Source organism: Heloderma suspectum, chromosome Z, assembly GCF_057233095.1.
Source record: "Heloderma suspectum isolate Gila_16-S chromosome Z, 16-S_ref, whole genome shotgun sequence".
Classification (NCBI taxonomy): domain Eukaryota; kingdom Metazoa; phylum Chordata; class Lepidosauria; order Squamata; family Helodermatidae; genus Heloderma; species Heloderma suspectum.
This window is the reverse complement of record NC_139476.1, coordinates 2,054,214-2,074,621: the sequence shown is the minus strand read 5'-3', so window position 1 is coordinate 2,074,621 and position 20,408 is coordinate 2,054,214. Positions and strand designations below refer to the sequence as shown.

Below are 20,408 nucleotides of genomic sequence, written 5' to 3'. Positions count from 1 at the left end.
TGCCCCACCCCCCAAAACTCAAGGGATTCCCGAGTGCTTTAGGGGAGTTTTCGTTTAGCGTGGTAGGAGCCCCTGATGAGGCCCAGCTCTCACTGCCATGTCTAAATGTCCTCTCTGGTGGTATGAAGCTGAGTCCCTAAAGACTCATATCCGAGGAGTCAAGGGAGCAGACCTGTTGCCTTAACACTGTCTCGGGCGCCCCACCTCTACACCATCACTGGCTCCTGGCATTCAGTCTTCTTGGAGATCCCTCAGGCTACAGAGAGCAATTTCTGTTCCAGCCTTCCTCATGCTGGTGCCTTCCAGAAGTTAGGGAGTTAGGGAGGAGTGGTTGTCTGTGGAGGAGACGCATTTGGTTATAATATTTCAGACCAATAACGTCATTTCTGATGTGTCTGCGCTTTTATCCCATGTCACTCAGGGCCTGTTCTTGCCCTGGCTTTGCTGGTGTTGCCCTTCCCTGAGGCTCTTTTCATGGAAGCACTGGGCTTACTGGCTGGGGGAGGGGGGGTCCAGGGACAAAAGAAACTGTGAGGACCGTTTTTAGGTTGTTCCTCAACCAGGCCAGAGTCTTGCAACTGATCTCATGGAGGACCATGGTGTCCTCCTTTCAGCTGATCCAGGCTTTCTTCACACGCAGCTTTTCTACTGCGATTGAGATGGCTCCTTCCCAGAAGTTTGCGGGCTCTTTACATGATGCCGTGGCCCTCCATCCGATTATGTAAATTTGTTATTAGTATTGTACGCCACCTAGAGTGGCCAGGTAGCCGGCCAGATGGGTGGCTAATAAGTCAAATAAATCAATAAATTAACCCTCCACCTCTGTCTGATTCGCTCCCAATGTGTTAATGGTAGGCCATGAGGATTCCCTCCGTTTGAGGAACAGAGAAAGGGGTGCTGGTGTGGACCATGGCCCAGCCCCCAGAATGGAGTCCTTGAACCCAAGGGTTTGATTTTTCATCCTGGGGCTGGGGCGGGGGGGGGGTTCACAGACCAAGGAACGGCTTTCACATCACAGCAGCACCAGCTCCTGCTCTGGGTACAGATGTCCCGCTTCTATCCACAGACAGAGGGTCTAGTGGAGCATTAGAACTGCACCCTGAATATGAACCTATGGAGGGTGACAGGAGAGAACCCAAAAACCTAAGATGGGGGTGAGGAACCTCTTTCCTCCCAAGGGCCAAATTCAATTCCAGAGAATGTCTCAAGGGCCACATTCCACTGGTGGCTATGATAGATAGATAGATAGATAGATAGATAGATAGATAGATAGATAGATGATAGATAGATGATAGGTAGATAGGTAGATAGGTAGATAGGTAGATAGATGGATGGATGAATAGATAGATAGATAGATAGATAGATAGATAGATAGATACACACACACACACACACCAGCCTATTGTAGCTGGAAGCTCTCAATGCCAGTCAGGAATGGCTGTCATGCCTCCCTCAGACTCCCTCAGATAGCTTTCCCTTCAAATCAGATTTCCCTAAGCTTCACCCCATAAACAGGAACAGGTTTAGGAATTTCCCTTAACTTTCTTACAAATAGGGACAGAGGCTGTACACCAGTCTTCCTCTGTTTCCAGTTCTTCCTGCTTCTTCCGGCTTCTAGGATGATTCAGATGTTTCAGGGACTAATTGTTGATGTTCACTCCGGTCAGCCATTAAATAGGAGGCTAAAATATGTTCTGCATATTTTTGGTTTGCTCACAAAATTCTCATGTTTGGTACATTGAGGAGTATAGTTTATTCTGACAGTAATTACAAATTTGCTGAGTTTACTTTTTAAAGTTTTTAAGAATAATGATAATTTTATGAGCAAACTAAGTTACACATAATATAACGTCAGGAACATTCCTAACCATTGACCATGCTGCCTGAGGCTCATGGGAGCTGAAATCCAAGATATCTGGAGGGCAGCAGGTTGGGGAAGACTGTCCTAAAGAAATAAATTGACTTTGGATCTGTAAAGGGTGCTAAGAAAATAAATGTTGCTTATTTTTTTCTATTTTTTCCAAAAAAAATTCATCCATCTGTGTGTGCCCCGCCCCCTTTGAGGGGAAAAAAATGGGAAACACATGTCTGTGTTTCATAGCTTCAAAATATCCAGAAATTTTACATGTCTAGTTAAAATGCAATTGAATTAGCACAAATGATATCGACACATTAGATTCCCTAATATTTTTTCCTAGTTAGATGATCTCTGCAATTGAGATTAGGCCTCAGTATAATAATGTAGCATTTGGGGAGGAAGATGCAACCCAGGAGACCAGCCCCAGAGGCCAAGATGGAGAAGACCTCCACGGCCACCATGGACTTCCCCTTAGTGCTCAGGTAGGTGGGCACAAAGGAGACCCAAACGCTGCAAAACACCAGCATGCTGAAGGTGATAAACTTGGCTTCGTTGAAGCTGTCCGGCAATTTCCTTGCTAGGAAAGCCACCATGAAGCTAACAAGAGCCAAGAAACCCATGTAGCTCAAGACAATGTAAAACATGGTGACCGAGCCTTCATTACATTGCATTATGATCTCTCCAGTCAGGGAATGGAAGTCCAAGTTTGGGAACGGGGGAGAGGTCACTAGCCAGTCAGCACAGATCACAGCTTGGATGAGGGGACAGGCCAGGACAATGGTGTTTGTCAGTTGTCTCCCCAAGAGTTTTCTGGCCATGTTTCCCGGCTTGGTGGCCATGAAGGCCAGAACCACCATGACCGTTTTTGCCAAAATGGAAGAAATGGCAACAGAGAAGATGATGCCAAAAGCTGTTTGTCGGAGAAGACAGGTGAACTTTGTGGGCTGACCGATGAACAAGAAGGAGCAGAGGAAGCAGAGCAGGAGGGAGATGAGGAGAATGTAGGTGAGGTCTCGGTTGTTGGCTTTGACGATTGGTGTGTCACGGTGTTTAATGCAGGTTGCCAACACTAGAGATGTGATCAGAGAGAAAAAAAGGGCCAGAGAAGCTAAAACGAAGCCCAGGGTCTCTTGATAGGAAAGGAAGTGGATCTTCTTGGGGATACACTGGTCTTGGTTCTTGTCTGGGTGTTGATCTTCTGGGCACGGGACACAGCGACCTGCATCTGGAATGAACAAGAACTACTGAAGTATATCAGATATGACATAGAAGCTCATTTTGGGTTGGCCAGCTCACAAAGGTGGTGCTGAAAGATCTCTGGCTTATTGTACACCTGTTATGTTCTCTCTAAGCAGCAGCAACGTATTTCATAGGATCAGAATAAAAAAGGAACATAAGCTGCTGCTTCATTTCTTTTTTCACATGACAGCCCCCTGTACTAGACTCATGCTCAATATTCTGCAAGTAAAAAAATCCAAATTATGTAACTAAAAATGAAAAACCTGTAAGTGTAGGAACTGAACCATGACCTGTCACCTCCAGTTACTTTTGAATGGCCAAACAAACAAATACATATCTGTCATTTACTTAAGGTTGCACCTTGTTTTATGAGGAGATGCGTTGGTGTAGAGGCTGGGAAAGAAGTTACAGTAATCATTATAGAAATAAAGACAATTTGTTTGAGAATGGGGTAACATGCTCCAATTGTTACATGGATGACGAACCACCTGCCCTGATCAGGGTTCTGCCCAAACAGCTTCAGGTCAGAGGCAAAAAAACCCACCCTCAACAGCAACTGAGGATGGAGATATGGTTGTTAAAATGTTAATCTGAGCCAATGAGATTATGGAAGAAAACCCAACAGATTCTGTTCTTCCAAGTTTCTTCAGTAAATTGTGAATACTTTGCAAACCAGTAAACCACAGAGGTATGCAATCCAAAATGGGATTTATAGAGAAAAAAGGGGGGAAATGGCAACCTCTTTTCCTTGTCTATGATCTTCCCCTTGTCCCTGCTCCACTCTTACCCCAGAAAGTTCTGCACTTTTAGTTGGCTCTCAAAGTCTGAGGTACCTGTTGAGTTAGAAATTGTCCCTTCCGGACAATGGTCACATCTGTAGCAGCAAACTGGCTTCCCCTCTGGAACTCTTTTCCAGTGCCCTGGGGAGCACCTCTTCACACACCTTGCAAAGGGCGTCTTCTAAAAGGGAAAACAGAAACAGTTGACAAATTCCAGGTGAGAAAAAAGTGTACTCAGAAGGATCCAGAGTTATTCAACAGAGTTTCCCACTACATGATGGGTAGAACCGCCAATTTAAGAGGGCCAAATATCTTCTGGATCTCTGCATGGGACCATGAAAAGAGGCTCATATGGGAGACAGAAATTGGAATGTTGGAAGTTGCTTTAATCTATGATGTCAAGAGGATGGACCCCTCCCCGCAAAAAAAACCTCTTCCCCCTCCATGGCAACAGGGAGTCCACCCCACCTACTTCCTGCTTTTCATGCAAAGAGTGGCACAGAGTTCTGTAGCCCTCTCTGCACAGACAAAGTGATCTGATTCTGCAACCCTGTCTGAGTTTGGTGCCTCTTTCCTGCCATGCTCATGTCCTAATTAGGGCACAAGCCTGATCTAAAATATATTCTGAAGCAAAAATACAGACACTGGAAGCTGCCTTCTACCGAGTCGATAGGCATATGGTCAAGGAACACCTCATTACTTTGAATGCGTTCAAATCTCCAGGGCCAGATGAACTGCATCCTAGAGTCATAAAGGAACTGGCAGAAGAACTCTCAGAACCGCTGTCTATTCTCTTTGAGAAATCATGGAGGACGGGGAAAGTGCCAGATGACTGGAGGAGGGCTAACGTTGTCCCTCTCTTCAAAAAGGGTAAAAAGGAAGAACCTGGGAACTACAGACCAGTCAGTCTGACATCAATCCCTGGGAAAATTCTGGAGCAGATAATAAAGGAATCCATCTGGAAGCACCTTGAAAACAATGCCGTGATTACTCGAAGCCAACATGGATTTGTCAAAAACAAGTCCTGCCAGACGAATCTGATCTCATTTTTTGATCAAGTTACCTCCCTTGTAGACAGTGGGAATGCTGTAGACATCATATACCTCGACTTCAGCAAAGCTTTCAACAAAGTGCCCCATGATATCCTGATGAGCAAACTAGTTCAAAGTGGGCTAGATGAAACAACGATCCGGTGGATCCACAGTTGGCTACAGAATCGGACTCAAAGAGTGCTTACCAATGGGACCTTCGCAAACTGGGGAGAGGGAACGAGTGGGGTACCGCAGGGCTCAGTCCTGGGCCCAGTGCTCTTCAACATTTTTATTAATGACTTGGAGGAGGTAAATGTACAGTTACAGTAACTGTAAATGTACGGTTACAAGATGGGGGATACGTGGCTCAACCACACTACAAGCGAGAAGGATCTTGGAATTGTTGTCGATCACAAGCTGAAGATGAGCCAACAATGGGATGTGGCTGCAAAAAAGGCCACTGCTCTTTTGGGCTGCATTCATAGAAGCATAACTTCCAAATCCCGGGAAGTACTAGTTCCCCTCTACTCAGCACTGATTAGGCCTCATCTGGAGTACTGTGTCCAGTTCTGGGCACCACACTTTAAGAAAGATGCAGACAAACTGGAGAGGGTTCAGAGAAGGGCAACAAGGATGATCAGGGGACTGGAAACAAAGCCCTATGAGGAGAGACTGAAAGAACCGGGCATGTTTAGCCTTGAGAAGAGAAGACTGAGGGGAGATAGGATAGCGCTCTTCAAGTACTTGAAAGGTTGTCACAGAGAAGGAGGCCAGGATCTCTTCTTGATCATCCCAGAGTGCAGGACACAGAATAATGGGCTCAAGTGACAGGAAGCCAGATTCCAGCTAAACATCAGGAAAAACTTCCTGACTGTAAGAGCAATATGACAATGGAACCAATTACCTGGGGAGGTGGTGGGCTCTCCCACACTGGAGGCCTTCAAGACGAGGCTGGACTTGAATCTGTCAGGGATGCTCTGACTTGGATTCCTGCATTGAGCAGGGGGTTGGACTCGATGGCCTTGTAGGCCCCTTCCAACCCTACTATTCTATGATTCTATGATTCTATGAGTCAGAACTTTGGTCCACCAAGCCCAGTATTTTCTATGCACTGACTGGCAGCATCTCTCCAGGGTTTCAGGCATGGGACCCATTTCCAGCCCTACCTGGATATGCCAGGGACCAAATATGGGACACTGGCATGCAAAGATGATATTTTACTACCAGACAACAACCCCTCCCTGGGCTCCGGAGCCCTCTGGTCTCACCTAGAGAGACATCTTCTGTTCTCAAGGGACAGAACTGCAATGTTCTTTAGTTCCCCCATGACTCCAGAATTTTCAGTTCAGTCCTACCTCTGTCACCCACACAATCACATCAGAGTGAATGGTGAAATCTTGGCCTGAGGGAGACCTTGAACCCACTCCTCCAATTTTCACAGGGCGGAAAGATTGATTTGGGAAGAAGACCCAGTTCAGGATATCATATCTCTTGCCATTTTCAGAGAAAGAGATTTCTTCTCCAGCGCTGGTGTTAAACCGGACGTTCCTCAATGAATCAAGAATCTGAAACGGAAGAGAAGCTTAGCAAACCGGGTAATCGGGAGTGAGTTGTGATGACTTCTAACATGCTGCATCTGCTATTAAATTGAGATAGGGCTTTTTCCTGTACTGAATTGTTTAGTTTAATGCTTAAGATTCATCTTCTTTGGGTGAAATCCCTTGGACATGCATGCCCAGCGCTTTGGGCTTTTTTGGCCGGTGTCGGTGGCTACAACTCTCCAATAGATCTTCGACTGGGTGCTGGAGGGGATCTGCTCATAGCAGCAAAGAGACCAACACCTGCGGGTCTTCAGCTGGCTGTCAAGAAAGAACACAGGGTGGAGGGAGCTTTCTGCTGCTTGCTTCTGAGGGCTGAGTGGGAATAATCCTGTTTTCATGATAAGAACAATGTGTTCGGGGTGGGGGATTGCTTGATTCCTCCCTCCTCAATATCCACAGTTGTAAATACACAATCACTACAGACGCACACTACATCTCTTCTGTTTAATGACTACGTAACGCTCTTTAAGGGAAATGATGGCCATGGAATGGGCAATGCCTTTCTTTGGAACTTTAGAATGGACTCACAACCCTTCTCCCAGATTCACCCCTTGCTTCCAGGATCAGATCTTTTAAAAAAACAAGGAAGACGCTTTTTGTAAGATTGGCAGATCTGAAGGAGGGCGTTACCTGCCACGGCTGAATATTCAGAAGCCTCTTGCTTTCCCCTGTCATTCCACGCTTGAATCCAGATGAGGACATACCTTGCAGCGCATGTGCCACAGAATAAACAGCGGTGTAGATGCTGTGACTGGTCATGCTCATTTCAAACAAGGAGTAAGGTGAATGCTCGAGCTTCTCCTTCCCAGTACACTTCCTCTGTCCCCTTGGAGAGGTTCGGCCTGATTTCAGAAACTGACAGGAAAATACAATTTCCCACCAGTCACGGAGAAAGACATCTCCTTGTGGTTTGAGTGGATCTAAAGCCAGGATAAATGGCTTGAATTCTGGCATATCCCTTCTCTGGACTCTGAAGTGCAAAGCACCATGGAAAGCTGCTTGATCTTGCCATCCCATGGGGTATCCAGACGCAGGAACCTCCCAGTGGGATGTCAGGATCCAAACCTTCCTAAATGGGTTCTTGGTCTTTTCTTCATGATTATAGAACCAGATTCCTAATCGTGCTATAACATTAGAGTCCCCAAAGACGATCATCACTTGGGGCTCAAACCAAGAACTAGGAATAAATCCAGTTTGCACATGAAGGTGATGGAGAGGGTCCTGGAATATCAACAATTCTGTGATGGCCACACATATATCGTTCTGCTTGAGCATGGGTGTCAGTGTCTGGATGAAATTTTCACCACTCTCATCATTGTGAACAAGCAGCCCAATCCAGTTCCAGTGGAAATGCAGGAGCAGCCGGACTAAGCCCGCATACTGAGGAACTTCACTGGGATCAATGCGGTAGAAGGAAGGAAATGCCCTTTTATCTCCTTCAGTGTGGTCTAACAAGCCATAACCGAGCTGAAGGAAGAAGGAATTTCCTGTTAATTTGTTGTGTCAGAATTTTGTGGCATTTTAAAGACTAGCACAGCTGACTTGGGATGCAAGAAGTGCTATCCAGAAGGAAGATGTCCATTTTAAAAATAAATATCTAAATATAAAGTTAAACTCTGTGTTGTCTTTAATACTTCCCCCTCCCCCAGTGTGGGTATTACCCCAAAAAGTCAGGGCTACCACGCAGGTAACCCTGACATAATTTCTGATCATTGCAACGAATGGCCCCTTGTGTCCATAGTCTAAAAATGTTATTCTTTTTATGCCTGTTGTAGTTGAAAAATTGATCCACTCGTGTGTTTCGGAGTACAATTCCTTCGGAGGCTTTTATTGGCCAAAACGCCACATCTCAGCAGCTGTTGGGGAGGAAACCAGCGCAACCACAATAGTAGGGCTGTGGTACGAAGCTCCCTCCCCTTCCATTTCCAAGCAACATATTTTGTAGTTTTGCAATCTGCATATGGATCACAGACGTATTGACTTATTGATCAACTGATTATCTGAGTCACAAGAAAATGATAATGAGAAGTCAGCAGTTACAGAAGGGCCAAGCAGCAATTGATGGAGAATTGTGAATCAGCACAAGGCTGTTCTTCCTGCCTGTCCCAGACTTGCAAGTTGCCAACCGCAATTTGTACTTCCTTCTCCTAAAAACATTATTAGTCTGCAGCATTCCTTAACCATAAGCATATTTTTCATCTCCTGTTCTTTTCCTCGGCAAGCTTGTTGATTTCGATCATGTGGCCTGGTAATCTTTAAAGCCTGAACCAAAAACGCTAAAGCTCGAACCCTCATTTGCTCATTCCTTGCCCTTTTTATTTTTCTTCCACGATACTGTAGTCTTTCTAGCTTTAGGGCCTCTCCCCAAGACGATTGTTTGGCTGAACCCGCGTAAGGATACGCAAAATAGAAAATGTGACACACTGTTAGTGGGTCTTAATCAACTCCCCTGAAGTGCCACCACTCTAAACATTTTCTGTTTACATCCTAAAGCAAGTGGCTGAAACACTGGCCATTTTATATGGAAATAACGCCCTGCTGGATCAGAGCAAAGGTCCATCAAGTCCAGCATTCTGTTCACACAGTGGCGAACCAGCTGCCTGGTAGAAACCCACAAGCAGGACATGAGTGCAACAGCACCCTCCTGCCCACGTTCCCCAGCAACATCTGTCCATGGACGTACTGTATCTGATACTGCCGTAGGGAGCGTGTGGCCATCAGGTCTATTAGCTATGGATCGCCCAATACACCAAAGATCGGCAAATGTTATATTGTTGTCAGGGGTGTGTGTGTGTGTGTGTGTGTGTGTGTGTGTTTCCCCCCCCAATTCCCTGAGAGGTACCTGCATTAGTCGATTGCAGTAAGAACAACAAAGTGTCTTGTAGCACCTCCTTCATTTGTGAATCTTTGCGGTATCGCAAGACTCCTTGTTATTTTCCCCCAATCCAAAACCTTTTTTTATGTAACAGACGGATTGCTGGCTGGGATTAGTCATGTGAGAGCCACCTGAGATTCCTGGCTACCACCAAAGTTGTCACGTGGCAGATTAGCCAAAATCAAAAGGCCCCCAATTCCTGCCTTCCAGAATCAACACGCCCACTGCATAGGCAAATCTGTTTTGGCAGAATTGGTATGTCTGTCCTTGTGTTCTGGAGGTCTGAGGTTCCCCACTATCTCTCTCCACATGAATCCCCTTACCTGTGGGATCTTGTAGATGCCCATTAAGGATGCGATCTCCCTTGAGGATTTGGAGTTGAGACCCCCAACAACAGAGAGCAGCTTACCCTGCCTGCCACATTTATAATTGGGAACCACTCGCCTGCCCCGAGTGGAAAGCAGAGAGAGGCTGTTCAGATGCATAAAATGGACAAGGTCCCTGTGCTCATACATGCAGAAGCCGAGCGTTGTGTTGGGAAGGAGAGTCGGGTCCTTGTTGAGCTCAGCGATGGCAAACACCAAGGCCAGGAAATGCTGGTAGTTCTCCATTAAAGACCTGCAGTGGTGAAAGTGTCATTGGGAGGTGGGTGAAGATCCAAATGGAACTGCCAAAAAGTGGAGGGTTAAAACCTTCTTCAGGTTCGACTTCTTTGAATAAAGGCAAAACGTCTAGACTAAAGAATTCACAGGATTCCTTTGAGAAGGAAGGATTCACAGAGAAATTCAGGTTGCTCTGTTGACATACAGACACACAAGGTCTTGCTAGATGCATTTCATAGGAACATCTGAAGAGCACTGCTGGATCAGAGATGTAATTCAGCACATTTATAATTCATTTTTCTATTAACGCTTTTCGTTATTTATGTCCCACCTTTCAGGATGCAAAAGCTTCCAAGGTGGCTTACTGGTAAAACCAAAATGCAGTCATACAATCAAAATAAGACATTATGTTTTAAAAATTAAAGATTACAAAGGCCCTTTGCACAGGGCAGGTCAATCAGGGCCAACTCTGTCTAATGGCCCTTGAATGAACCAGCCTCCTCCATGAAATTGTCAAAGAAGAAAGTGGTAAGAAGAACCTGAGATGAGCCCTGCTGGATCAAACCAAGGTGGCTCCATCTAGCTCAGCATCCTGTTTCTGGCTGTGGTCAGCCAAAAGGCTTCCAGCGAGCCCCACAAGATGAAGGCAACAGCCCTCATTTCCTCTCCTCCTGTTCAGTGGTAGACTGCCTCTCATAATGGAATCTCTGTTTAGCGTTCATGGTTCAGAGCTGCCAATGGTCCTTTCCTCCTGGAATGTGTCCGACCCTTTTAAAATCAAACCAGCAGCCATCACCACATCTCCAAAATTCTCTCTCTAGTGAAGGAAGGTATTTCACATGAGGGTCAGAAATACTGAGGAGAAGGAACATAGCTCAGCAGTTGAGCCCCGCTTTGCATGCAGAAGGTCCCAGGATCAATTCCCAGCATCTCCAGGTCAGGCAGGGAACGTCCCCTCTTTGAAACCCTGGTGAGCTGCTGCCAATCAGTGCAGGCAATATTGACCTAAGTGCACGGAAGCTCTGACATGGCTTAAAGCAGCTTCCGACTTAACTCAGCCTTTTACTCAGCACCATGAGTTTTCCTGACACTGCTTACTGGATTTCCTGACACTGCTTAAAGTCCGATTCTTTTCCTCAAGTCGGGTTCTCTCCGGTACCGTCGCTGTGTGCCCCAACCCCTGCGATTACCTCGGGTAGGCTAGCCCTGCCCAGGAGTGTGCCTTTCACTGTGACCTGGGTCAAGCGGTGTTTCCCGTCCCTGCCCAAACCAATTAGCGTCTACTCAGAAGTAACTAGGGGCCGCGGTGGCTTAGTGGTTAAGACGCTGAGCTGCAGACTGGAAGGTCGGCAGGTCAGCAGTTCGAGACCCGAGTGCCGCGTGACGGAGTGAGCTCCCGTCTTCAGTCCCAGCTCCTGCCAACCTAGCAGTTCGAAAGCAAGAAATGGCAAGTAGATAAATAGGTACCGCCTCGGCGGGAAAGGTAACAGCGTTCCGTGCGCCTCGGTGTTCAGTCATGCCGGCCACATGACCACGGAAGCGTCTTGGGACAGCGCTGGCTCTTCGGCTTAGAAACGGGGATGAGCACCGCACCCTAGAGTCGGACACGACTGGCTGGGGACACCTTTACCTTTTTACCTTTTACAGAAGTAACTCCCATTGTGGTCAATGAGGCTTCTCCCCTGAACATCCACATCAGAACTTACAGAGATCCCCCTCAGCTGAAATGGCACAGTTTGAAGCCCAATTCCCTAAGTGCCGCTAGGCGCGATCTCAAGGCTCCGATTCTCCGTTCTTTGGCTTATTGCCTTACGAAGTAACTACTTCACAGCTTCGTCGTAGAGATCCTGCGCGGCATCGGTTGGGTTAGAAGGGGGGCTGGTTTCCCATCCCTGTGTTCTCCCCCCACCTTTCCCAGCACAAGCATATGTGTGTCTACTCAGAAGCAACACCCATTGTGTTCAGTGATGGGGCTCGTTGGGGGGCTTGTCTTACAAATGCGCACAAGGGGAAGTAACTACTTCGCACCTTCCTTACACAGCCTGGAGCGGGGGGAAGCCTCTCTTATTGGTTGAGCAACCCACCCCTGCCACTCGGATGACGTTCACTCCAACCCCCCACCCTACCGGGAAGTAAGTTATGGGAACCCACTAAGAACGGACACCCTCGTGGAGCCCTGCCTAGACCAAAAGCAGCTCCTACCAAAAAGCGGGTGGGCCACTCCTCTCTTCTTCCATTGTTGTGGAAACAGGGCCCCTGTCTCACACCCTGGAGAGGCTCTGCTAGATACCGAGCTAGAGAGGACTCGATAGTTTGACTCAGTATGAGGCACCTCCTCGTGTCCCTGTTTAGAGCAACCCTTAATTTCTGTGTACCACCCAGAGAGCTTCAGCTATTGGGTTCTACAGAAATGTGAAAAGGAAATAAATATTCAGAGCCATGAGGACTGCCGCCTTGTTTTAGTTTTAGCCAGAGAGCACCGGCTTTGCACATGGACGCCCCCAGGTTCAATCCCCAGGAGAATTTCTAGGCAGGAGAGGGAATGAAAGCCACTGCCACTCAGCGCAGGGGGACTGAACTGGATGGACCCCTGGTTTGTTTCAGGAGCAGAAAGCTTTCTGGGTGACTCAGGCAATTTTGCTCGGCTCCCTTTACACCGCAGCTACAGAGAAACTGCTGATTGTTTTGTAGTCCAAAATACATCGTAACATATATGTCGAATGATATGGATCAATGTATAATTTTAAAAAGGCACCCAGTTTGCTGTTTTAGTGGTGAAATGGGGACGCGTGTAACGCTAATTGATAATATTTGTTCATTTATTTTATTATTTATTTTATTAACACATTTCTATCCTGCCCTATATCTCTGGGCGGCGTACAGGTAAAATTAAATTAAACTGTATAAAACAACAAATAATTTAAACATCTAAAAACATATTAAACAAGCTAATACCAGTTAAAATCTAAAACAATAAAACAGTTAAAACAATCTGCTAGGGAATGCATGTAGCCCTCAGAGGCTTTGGTAAAAAGCCACGTTTTTACTTGGCACCGAAATGACACCAGTGTCTGCGCCAATCGGGCCTCCGAGGGGAGGGCATTCCACAACCGGGCTGCCACAGCAGAGAAGGCCCTGTCCCATGTCCCACCACAGTGTATGTCTCGTACTGGTGGGACGCAAAGGAGGGCCCCTCCAACAGACCTCAATCCTCGGGCAGGCATATATAGGGAGAGGCGCTCCCTCAGATATCGAGGTCCCAAGCCGCTTAGGGCTTTGAATGTCATCACCATTTAAATGTCATTATAGGGCTTTTCCTTTACTTTAGGGGAGTTAATCTTCAACGTACTGTATATCTCACTGTGTTCAATTTCCCCCCCAAAAAACTTATATTTTGCAATAAGTATACTGCTGACTGAATTATTTTGGCCTTTGATTAATGGAGCCCTTATTTCTGGGGCTACAAAAAAACCCCAAAGTTACTGCACAGTGCAGAATCCCATCCGCACCCTGCAAAACTCCTGAACCATCCAGCCATAGGGATGCTTTCATTGTTTCCCAACCTTGGGTCCCCAGTACAACTCTGGACCCAGTACAGGATCTGGCCATGGATGATGGGATTTGGAGCCCAAAAACCCTCTGAGAATTCAAGGTTGGGAATCAGATCAGGAGTGTGCAGGATCGACTCCATTTGTCACTAGTGCACTGAGTTCCCTCAACTTGAGCCTGCATTTTGAATTCAAACATTCTGAATTCTGGAGTTTGTTTTGAGTACCAGAACTGACCGGAGCCCACTGGCCTTGGACACAAAACACCCCTCCCGGTTCCCCCCAAGATTTCTTCAATTCAGCTGTATAATTTTACTGCTATTATTTCACAACTGGGAGTCAGAAATGCTTGCTGATCCACTGACCATCACCCAGAGATCTACCAGTCAATCCAGACTTACCTTCACCATCCCTGTCTGGTGAAGTCTGCTGAGGGCAGGCGGACATTTCTTAGCCATTGCCAGATGGCCAACATGAAACCAAATTATTGGTTAGCTTTGTCTCTGCTTCTTGCACAAAACCCCTCCACATGAAGCCAGAGAAGAACCCTGAAGTCTCTGACTATCATGACAAATCAGAGCCGATCATGACAAGTCCCTGAGACTCGCATATCAAACCAGAAAATGTTGAACGTCAGCAGCATGGCTGATGCATCTCTCTGGAAGGAGCCCTCGAATCCGAGAGCAAAGCAGGCAAGCTGCTCTCCCAGATCCCCCTTGTGGAAACTTACCCTATAAGAGCGAAGATCGCTAATTTGGGTACACTATGGAAGTATTGTGTTTTCCGATGATAGTAACTGCCAAGTGGTAAATTCCCACCAACAATGAAGTCTCCTGCCCTGTAAAAGTTTTGGTAGTATTTAGGCATGGCCAAGCGGCACTTGGTCCTCAGCATTGTCTCGGTGGCCTGAGGCAGGAGCCAAAACAGCATCAGCAGCCAAATCATCAGCAGTACAGAGACGCTTTCTCTCCTATGTCAGCTACAGATGGAACCTGAAGGAGAGGCAATTATACAGGCCCCAGCAGCACAATTAGATCTTAGCAAGGAATGAGCAAATGCCAAGTGACCAGGTACCACCCCAGCCCCACATGGAGGGGCTCAGGACACATTTATTTTAAGTATGTGTTCTTCTTTGTTGTTGACTTGACAAAAGGAAATCCATGGAGGGTTTTTCTTGAATCACTGTCATTTTGGTAATTCCGGGTAATGGATTAATCAAAGCTCCAGAACGCTCGGCTCCCTTCGCACTTTGGAGGGAGAAAAACAGGTTAGTGTCACTCTTCGCTTCTCCATGGGACAGTTGGACTTGACTTTTGCTTTCAGGTTCTGCCCGTCAGCCTGTGGGAAGCTGAGCACCTAATTCCAAGATGGAGCCCAGGCTCTTGCCAACATTCCTTAGCCCAGACTGATGGCTGAGAAAGGGAGGAGTTGGCACCCAGTTACAGCAGTGCAGGGCTGGGCAATAAGGCATTTCTGGATGAAATGATTGCTCTCTCTGCAGTTACTACACCCTGGGAGGGGAGAGGACCTCTTAGGATGGTCCACTCACAAAGACCTATTGAATCCAAGGGATTCCTGAATGCCTTGGGGAAGTTTTTGTTTGGCATCCCAGGTGCCCCTGGTGCAGCACAACTCTCACCGTCATGCCTAAGCATCTTCTCAGGTGATGCGGAAAGACACCTGTTTGAAATCCTAGGGAGCCCGGGGCTTGCAACATGGAACCTGTGGGCAGCAGTGCATCCTCGGACACCTTTCTCAGTGCCATATCCTCTTACTTTTTAGTTTATTTTTATTTTTAAATAGCAAAGCATCTTAGTGGGAGCTGTGCACTACCAGCCTGTGCAGGCTAGCGGTGGGAAATGTGGCATCCATGGGAAGCAGTGTGCCCTTGGACTCCTAAGAAAATGAGGATGGCTGGTGGCTGCAGGTTGATGCTTTCATCTGCAGGGCACCCATTTTGTGATGATGCCCAAGACAGTTTCTCAAATTGCCAAATACGTCCACAGGCCTCAAAATGTTGCCTGCTCCTGCTGTAGATTGTAGTGAGCTTGACGGACTAACTCTGTACAATGTACCTTGGTTCAAAGTCTTTTTATCTAAGGAGGAACAGCGGCCTAAGTTTGCTTCACATGTTTGGGGGACTTTTATCTGTGATCATCCGTTCCTGACACCTCACTGCAGGCCCAAGAGCATGTTTTTTGTATCTATCTATTCAAAAGTGGTTTGTCCTTCAGGTAATTGTGAGCTGAGCCATGGTGGGCTTTAAAGTTCGTGTGCAACTCCTAGAAATAGACCCAGAAGCAAATCAACCCAGCCGTACCAGTCAAAGGGGTGTTGGTGTTTTAAGCCATTGCACCAAGCGGCCACACTGTGACAGGCTCCCCCTGCATTTCTACTGGTCTTTGGCTGGTGCCTCAAAGATCTGTGAATAGGCCTTCTGACTTAAAAAGGGGATGGGGAAGATTTAAAGCAGCCCTAGGAGAGGGTCTAGATAGGGAGGAGATCTGGGTGTGATCAGCACAGAGGCATTTTTTAAAAAAAAACTTTGCCCTCTGCTCTTTTTCTGGTCTAGGTTCCCAGCCTAAATTTTATTGGCCCAACGTGGGACACAAATATAGGCAGGATAAATTGACACGTACACCTCACCATCACCACCGACTCTAATTGCAGCTTGGGGACACCGGATGCGCCACATCTCTTTGCCTGCTGACGCTCAGATGGTTGACTGACCCAGAGTCATCCAAAGACAATTTGCCGCCCGAGACAGAGCAGCAAAGTCACACACACAACACACACGCACGTCTGAGGCAGAAAATCCCACCGTACCTCTCCCTAGGAGTAAAAACGGAAGAACAAAAAACATTGAAAGGTAACCATTAGCAGCCCTTTCCTCACACCCCAAATTAGCAGCCTGAGGTCCGTCCCCCCCCCCCCGCTGCCTGGTGGTAGGACCAGTCCCTGTGGGACAAGGGCCTTTTGGTGGTGGCATCTATTTTGTGGAAGACATTCACTAGGACTCTCGCGTGGCTGCTGGTGGATGCTGATTGTGAAAATACAATCATAATCGGAGTTCAAGTCTTCGAAGTGCTTCACAAGCATTATCTAGTTGTAATTCTTACTACAATCCTGTAAGGTCAGGAGGAGTATTATCACCCATGTTGCAGATGAGGGGAGTGAGGCAGGGCTGCGGGGGGACTTGCTGAAGCTCACAGGGAGCAACCCTATGCCGATAGACAGCCGCCTCCGAACTCAGGAGACCACCTATTCCATGCATGGCAGGAGATGCACGGAGGGGATTCTCTCCTCCACGCTCCAGCTGCCCTGCATTCATGGCTAGACAGCTGATTTCGGCTGTCTAGCTGTGGAACATTGAAGCATGGCGTGAGGAGGCTGGACGGCACATCCGCACTCCCCACACTGCAGCGCCCCCAGGAAGCCCCCTGTTGCCCCACTCCGTGCTGCTCTTACAAGCATGGAGCGCAGGGAAGATCCATGCCACCTACGAGGCAGTGGGGGAGGCGGGAGGCGGCGGTTCTCTGGGAACCAACCTCAGAGCACGGGCCCAGGACATTTTCCCCAGGGTGGCTTGTTAACCGTGCAGGGTGGGTTATTTTTCTTGAACAACCTACCTTGAGAACCCATGGTTTGTTGTGGGGTTGTTCAGGGTGGTTAACAAGCCACCCTGCAGCCACCCTGGGTTTGGACAACATGCTAGCCCACGGTTCAACAAACAACCCACGGTTCAACAACAACCCGCACTCAACCACTGAGTGTGGGTTAGCGTGTTGTGTGAACCCAGCCATTGTTTGAGAGCTGTGTTGGGTTTCTGCCTTGGGCAGGTTCCCTATGAGCATTTCACAGACCAGGGACAGGGGGCGGGGGGGGGGCGGCTCTGCAACGACGGAAGGAGAAGCGAATGGAGTATTATACAGATTTTCCCAGGAATCAGCTTTGGTGCACTTTGGCCCGCATAGGGCTCCATGAGTGAGTGCACTGCACCAGTATAAGTTGCTTCACAGAACATATTTTTGGCTGGGAGGGGGGTTTGGAGTGAACATCATCTGGCTGGCAGGGGCTGCTCAACCAATAAGAGAGGCTCGCCCCATCCAGGCTCTCCTCCCCGCTTCTCCTTCTATAAAATCCTGGCAGGTTTCCTCTTGTGTCTCAACAAAAGCATTCTCCCTCTCCCCCCCCCCACATTAATTACTTCCTTAAAGCAACAATCATTAAATGAATACAGTGTCCTTGTGACACTTAAGGAAAGGATCGCAACTTCGCATTGACAACTTCCTTACAGCACGAAACATTACAGAAACCCAGCTGTAGGTCCTTCCCCCTCTGTAAAAGCTCCCCTGCATGCTGCCATCCAGTGAACCTCCGCATTAACTACTCCATCACAGCCGGTGAAGTGCTTCAGCGTCTTTGGGGGACTTAACCCTGTGAATACTTGAAGCACCCTGGCTCCAACCAGCCCTGTTTCTAATCTCCTTTCCCCTGAAGCTCCCCATGCTGCAAAGGAGAGAAGCTGTGAATTAATTGCTTCCAAAAAGAAAGGAAGTAAACATCAAAGACAAGCCTCATTGAACACCATGGGAGTTACTTCTGAGTAGACACCCATCTGCTTGTGCTGGGGAAGACAGGGCCAGGAAACACAGGGACGGGAATGCAGCCCCTTTGTAACCCGATGCGATGCCCGACCAAAGGTGCAAATTAGTTACTTCCGAATGGCAATAAACCAAACAACAGACAATTGCAGCTTCAAGATGGCGCTTTAAAGCCCGAAGGGAATTGCTGCTTTAAAATGTGCTATTTCAATAGAGGGGAATCCCTGTAAATTCTGAAGTTCACATTCAGGGGATAAGCCTCATTGACCACAATGGGAGTTACTTCTGAGTAATTGGTTTGTGCTGGAAAACATGGTGGGAAACACAGGAGCAGGAAACACCCCTTGACCAGGGTCATGGCGAACGGCACACCCCTGGGCAAGGCTGGCATACCCGAGGTCAATGCAGGGGTTGGGGCACACAGCAACTACACTACGGAGAACCCGACTTAAGGAAAAGTATCAGACTTAAAGTTGTCTCAGGAAATCCATTTTGTTCCGTGAAATGCTCCTGGGTGGCTGTGGGATGGCCATGACATCACGCGCCCCGAACAACCTTGGAATGGAGCCAGCTTGCAGCAAATCAGCTACGGAGACTCTCCTCAGAATTCACATCTCAGCTGCCCCACAGCCTGGTGCAGCCGCTGGGAGCCAAGGCAGAACTGACTTCCTCCTGCTGCCTTTCCGAGATGGCTGAGTGTTATAACTGCATCTGTACAGAGATTTTTCAGACCTTACTACCAGAAACAGGAGAGATTAGAACTCTGCTGAATGAGGGATTGCTGGATCCTCTGTCGGAACTAATTGCTTTAATACAAAGGTAATAGTCCCGACATGAAAAAAGAGGTGCGAGTCCTTCTCTTTCACTTCAGCTCTTTTATTATTTACAAATATAGAATAACACCTCAGTAGGGAATAATAGAAATATTAAAAGAATACAAGGCAATCTCGCAGTGAACCCCAATATCCCTCACTCACTCTCCATTTTAAGCCCCACTGGCCAAAAATTTTGGGACAGGTAGTTTGTCCCAAGCAGCCAGGCAAAACCTAGAAGTCCAAAACCCCTTGGGCCACACCAGAAGGGGCTCCTTCTCTCTTATCCAAACCTTGCAACACCCAGCCTTATCTCTTTGGGGGAAAGTTCTCTCTCTTTCCAAGCCTTTCTGGCACCAGTTAATAAGACCAGGTGTACTTGCCATCTTCCAGCTGTCTCAGGCTTTGCAAGCCTGCTCCGGGGAAAATGAAGGAGGGAGCCTGGGCTGCAATCTGTGAAAATCCAGGACCTTAAAAGAAGCCCCCACCCCAGCTCAGACATGGCAACCACCTGTGTTCCAGGTAGGGTGAAGCACAGGGGCCAAAGTCCAGGACCCTACTGTTCGGGGGGTGGGGAATTACCACCTACAGAGCAATGATGGAGGCAGTAGCAAAGGATGTCAACACCTGACAGCAACCGGGGCTGGCGGTGCTCATGGCTGCATCTATGTCCTTTTACTTTTAAAAATGCGTTAAGGTCAGGAGGCAGATGGCTGGGCATGCACGTGGTGACAGATGCCCATTTTATTATTTTTACTGTCCTACTACAAAATGATGCTCAGTCCCAAGTAGAATCATAGAATAGTAGGGTTGGAATGGGGCCTATAAGACCGCCGAGTCCAACCCCCTGCTCAATGCAGGAATCCAAGTCAGAGCATCCCTGACAGAGGGCTGTCCAGCCTCATCTTGAAAGCCTCCACTCTGGGAGAGCCCACCACCTCCCCAGGTCATGGGTTCCATTGTCATAAATCCATTTAGCATCAGAGCAGAAGAAACTGTCTATTTTATTCTCCTAGCCTTCCTGGTGCTATATTTACACTAAACGTGATTTGAGTAACTGTACATGCACAGAGTATCTCTCATTTTTTCAGAGTTGGCAAACATTTCCCCCCTGTTGTGTATTTGCTCTACTGTATCAGGGACAAGGATCTGTAAAGCATTTAGTAGTGGTCAGGGAGGAAAGAAATGCAGTTGTGTGCCTTGGAGCTGAAGGAATGCACATGGCCATGCAAAGAGGGACCCCTGTATGGCCATTTAAGTCCAGTGTCTGAAATTATCTAGTTGAATTATTGCCAGCCCCCTTGCATGTGGGGAGAATGAGATTTAGCTAAGACAAGCAGATTGATGCAAAGAAGGTTGAAAAACGGCCTTTGATTTGGTTCAAGGGGTTAGGATACATAAATTTTAAAAAGGATTTCAGGCTCTTCGGTGACATGCTTAAATACAAGGACATAAAATG

General features: G+C 47.5%; 1 protein-coding gene across 1 annotated transcript; it reads right to left on the bottom strand.

Annotated features, from left to right (window-relative positions):
- Positions 1 to 2,181: 2,181 nt before the first annotated feature.
- Positions 2,182 to 19,606, bottom strand: LOC146333478 (vomeronasal type-2 receptor 26-like). Its single transcript, XM_084826351.1, has 11 exons — positions 19,539 to 19,606; positions 16,935 to 17,032; positions 16,360 to 16,365; positions 15,173 to 15,255; positions 14,264 to 14,439; positions 9,793 to 10,001; positions 7,890 to 7,956; positions 7,139 to 7,334; positions 6,263 to 6,472; positions 3,931 to 4,057; positions 2,182 to 3,083 (listed from the first exon to the last, which is right to left on the bottom strand). The coding sequence occupies exons 1-11, from the start codon at positions 19,604 to 19,606 to the stop codon at positions 2,182 to 2,184; spliced, it is 2,142 nt and encodes a 713-aa protein (XP_084682477.1).
- Between the last annotated feature and the right edge of the window lie 802 nt (positions 19,607 to 20,408).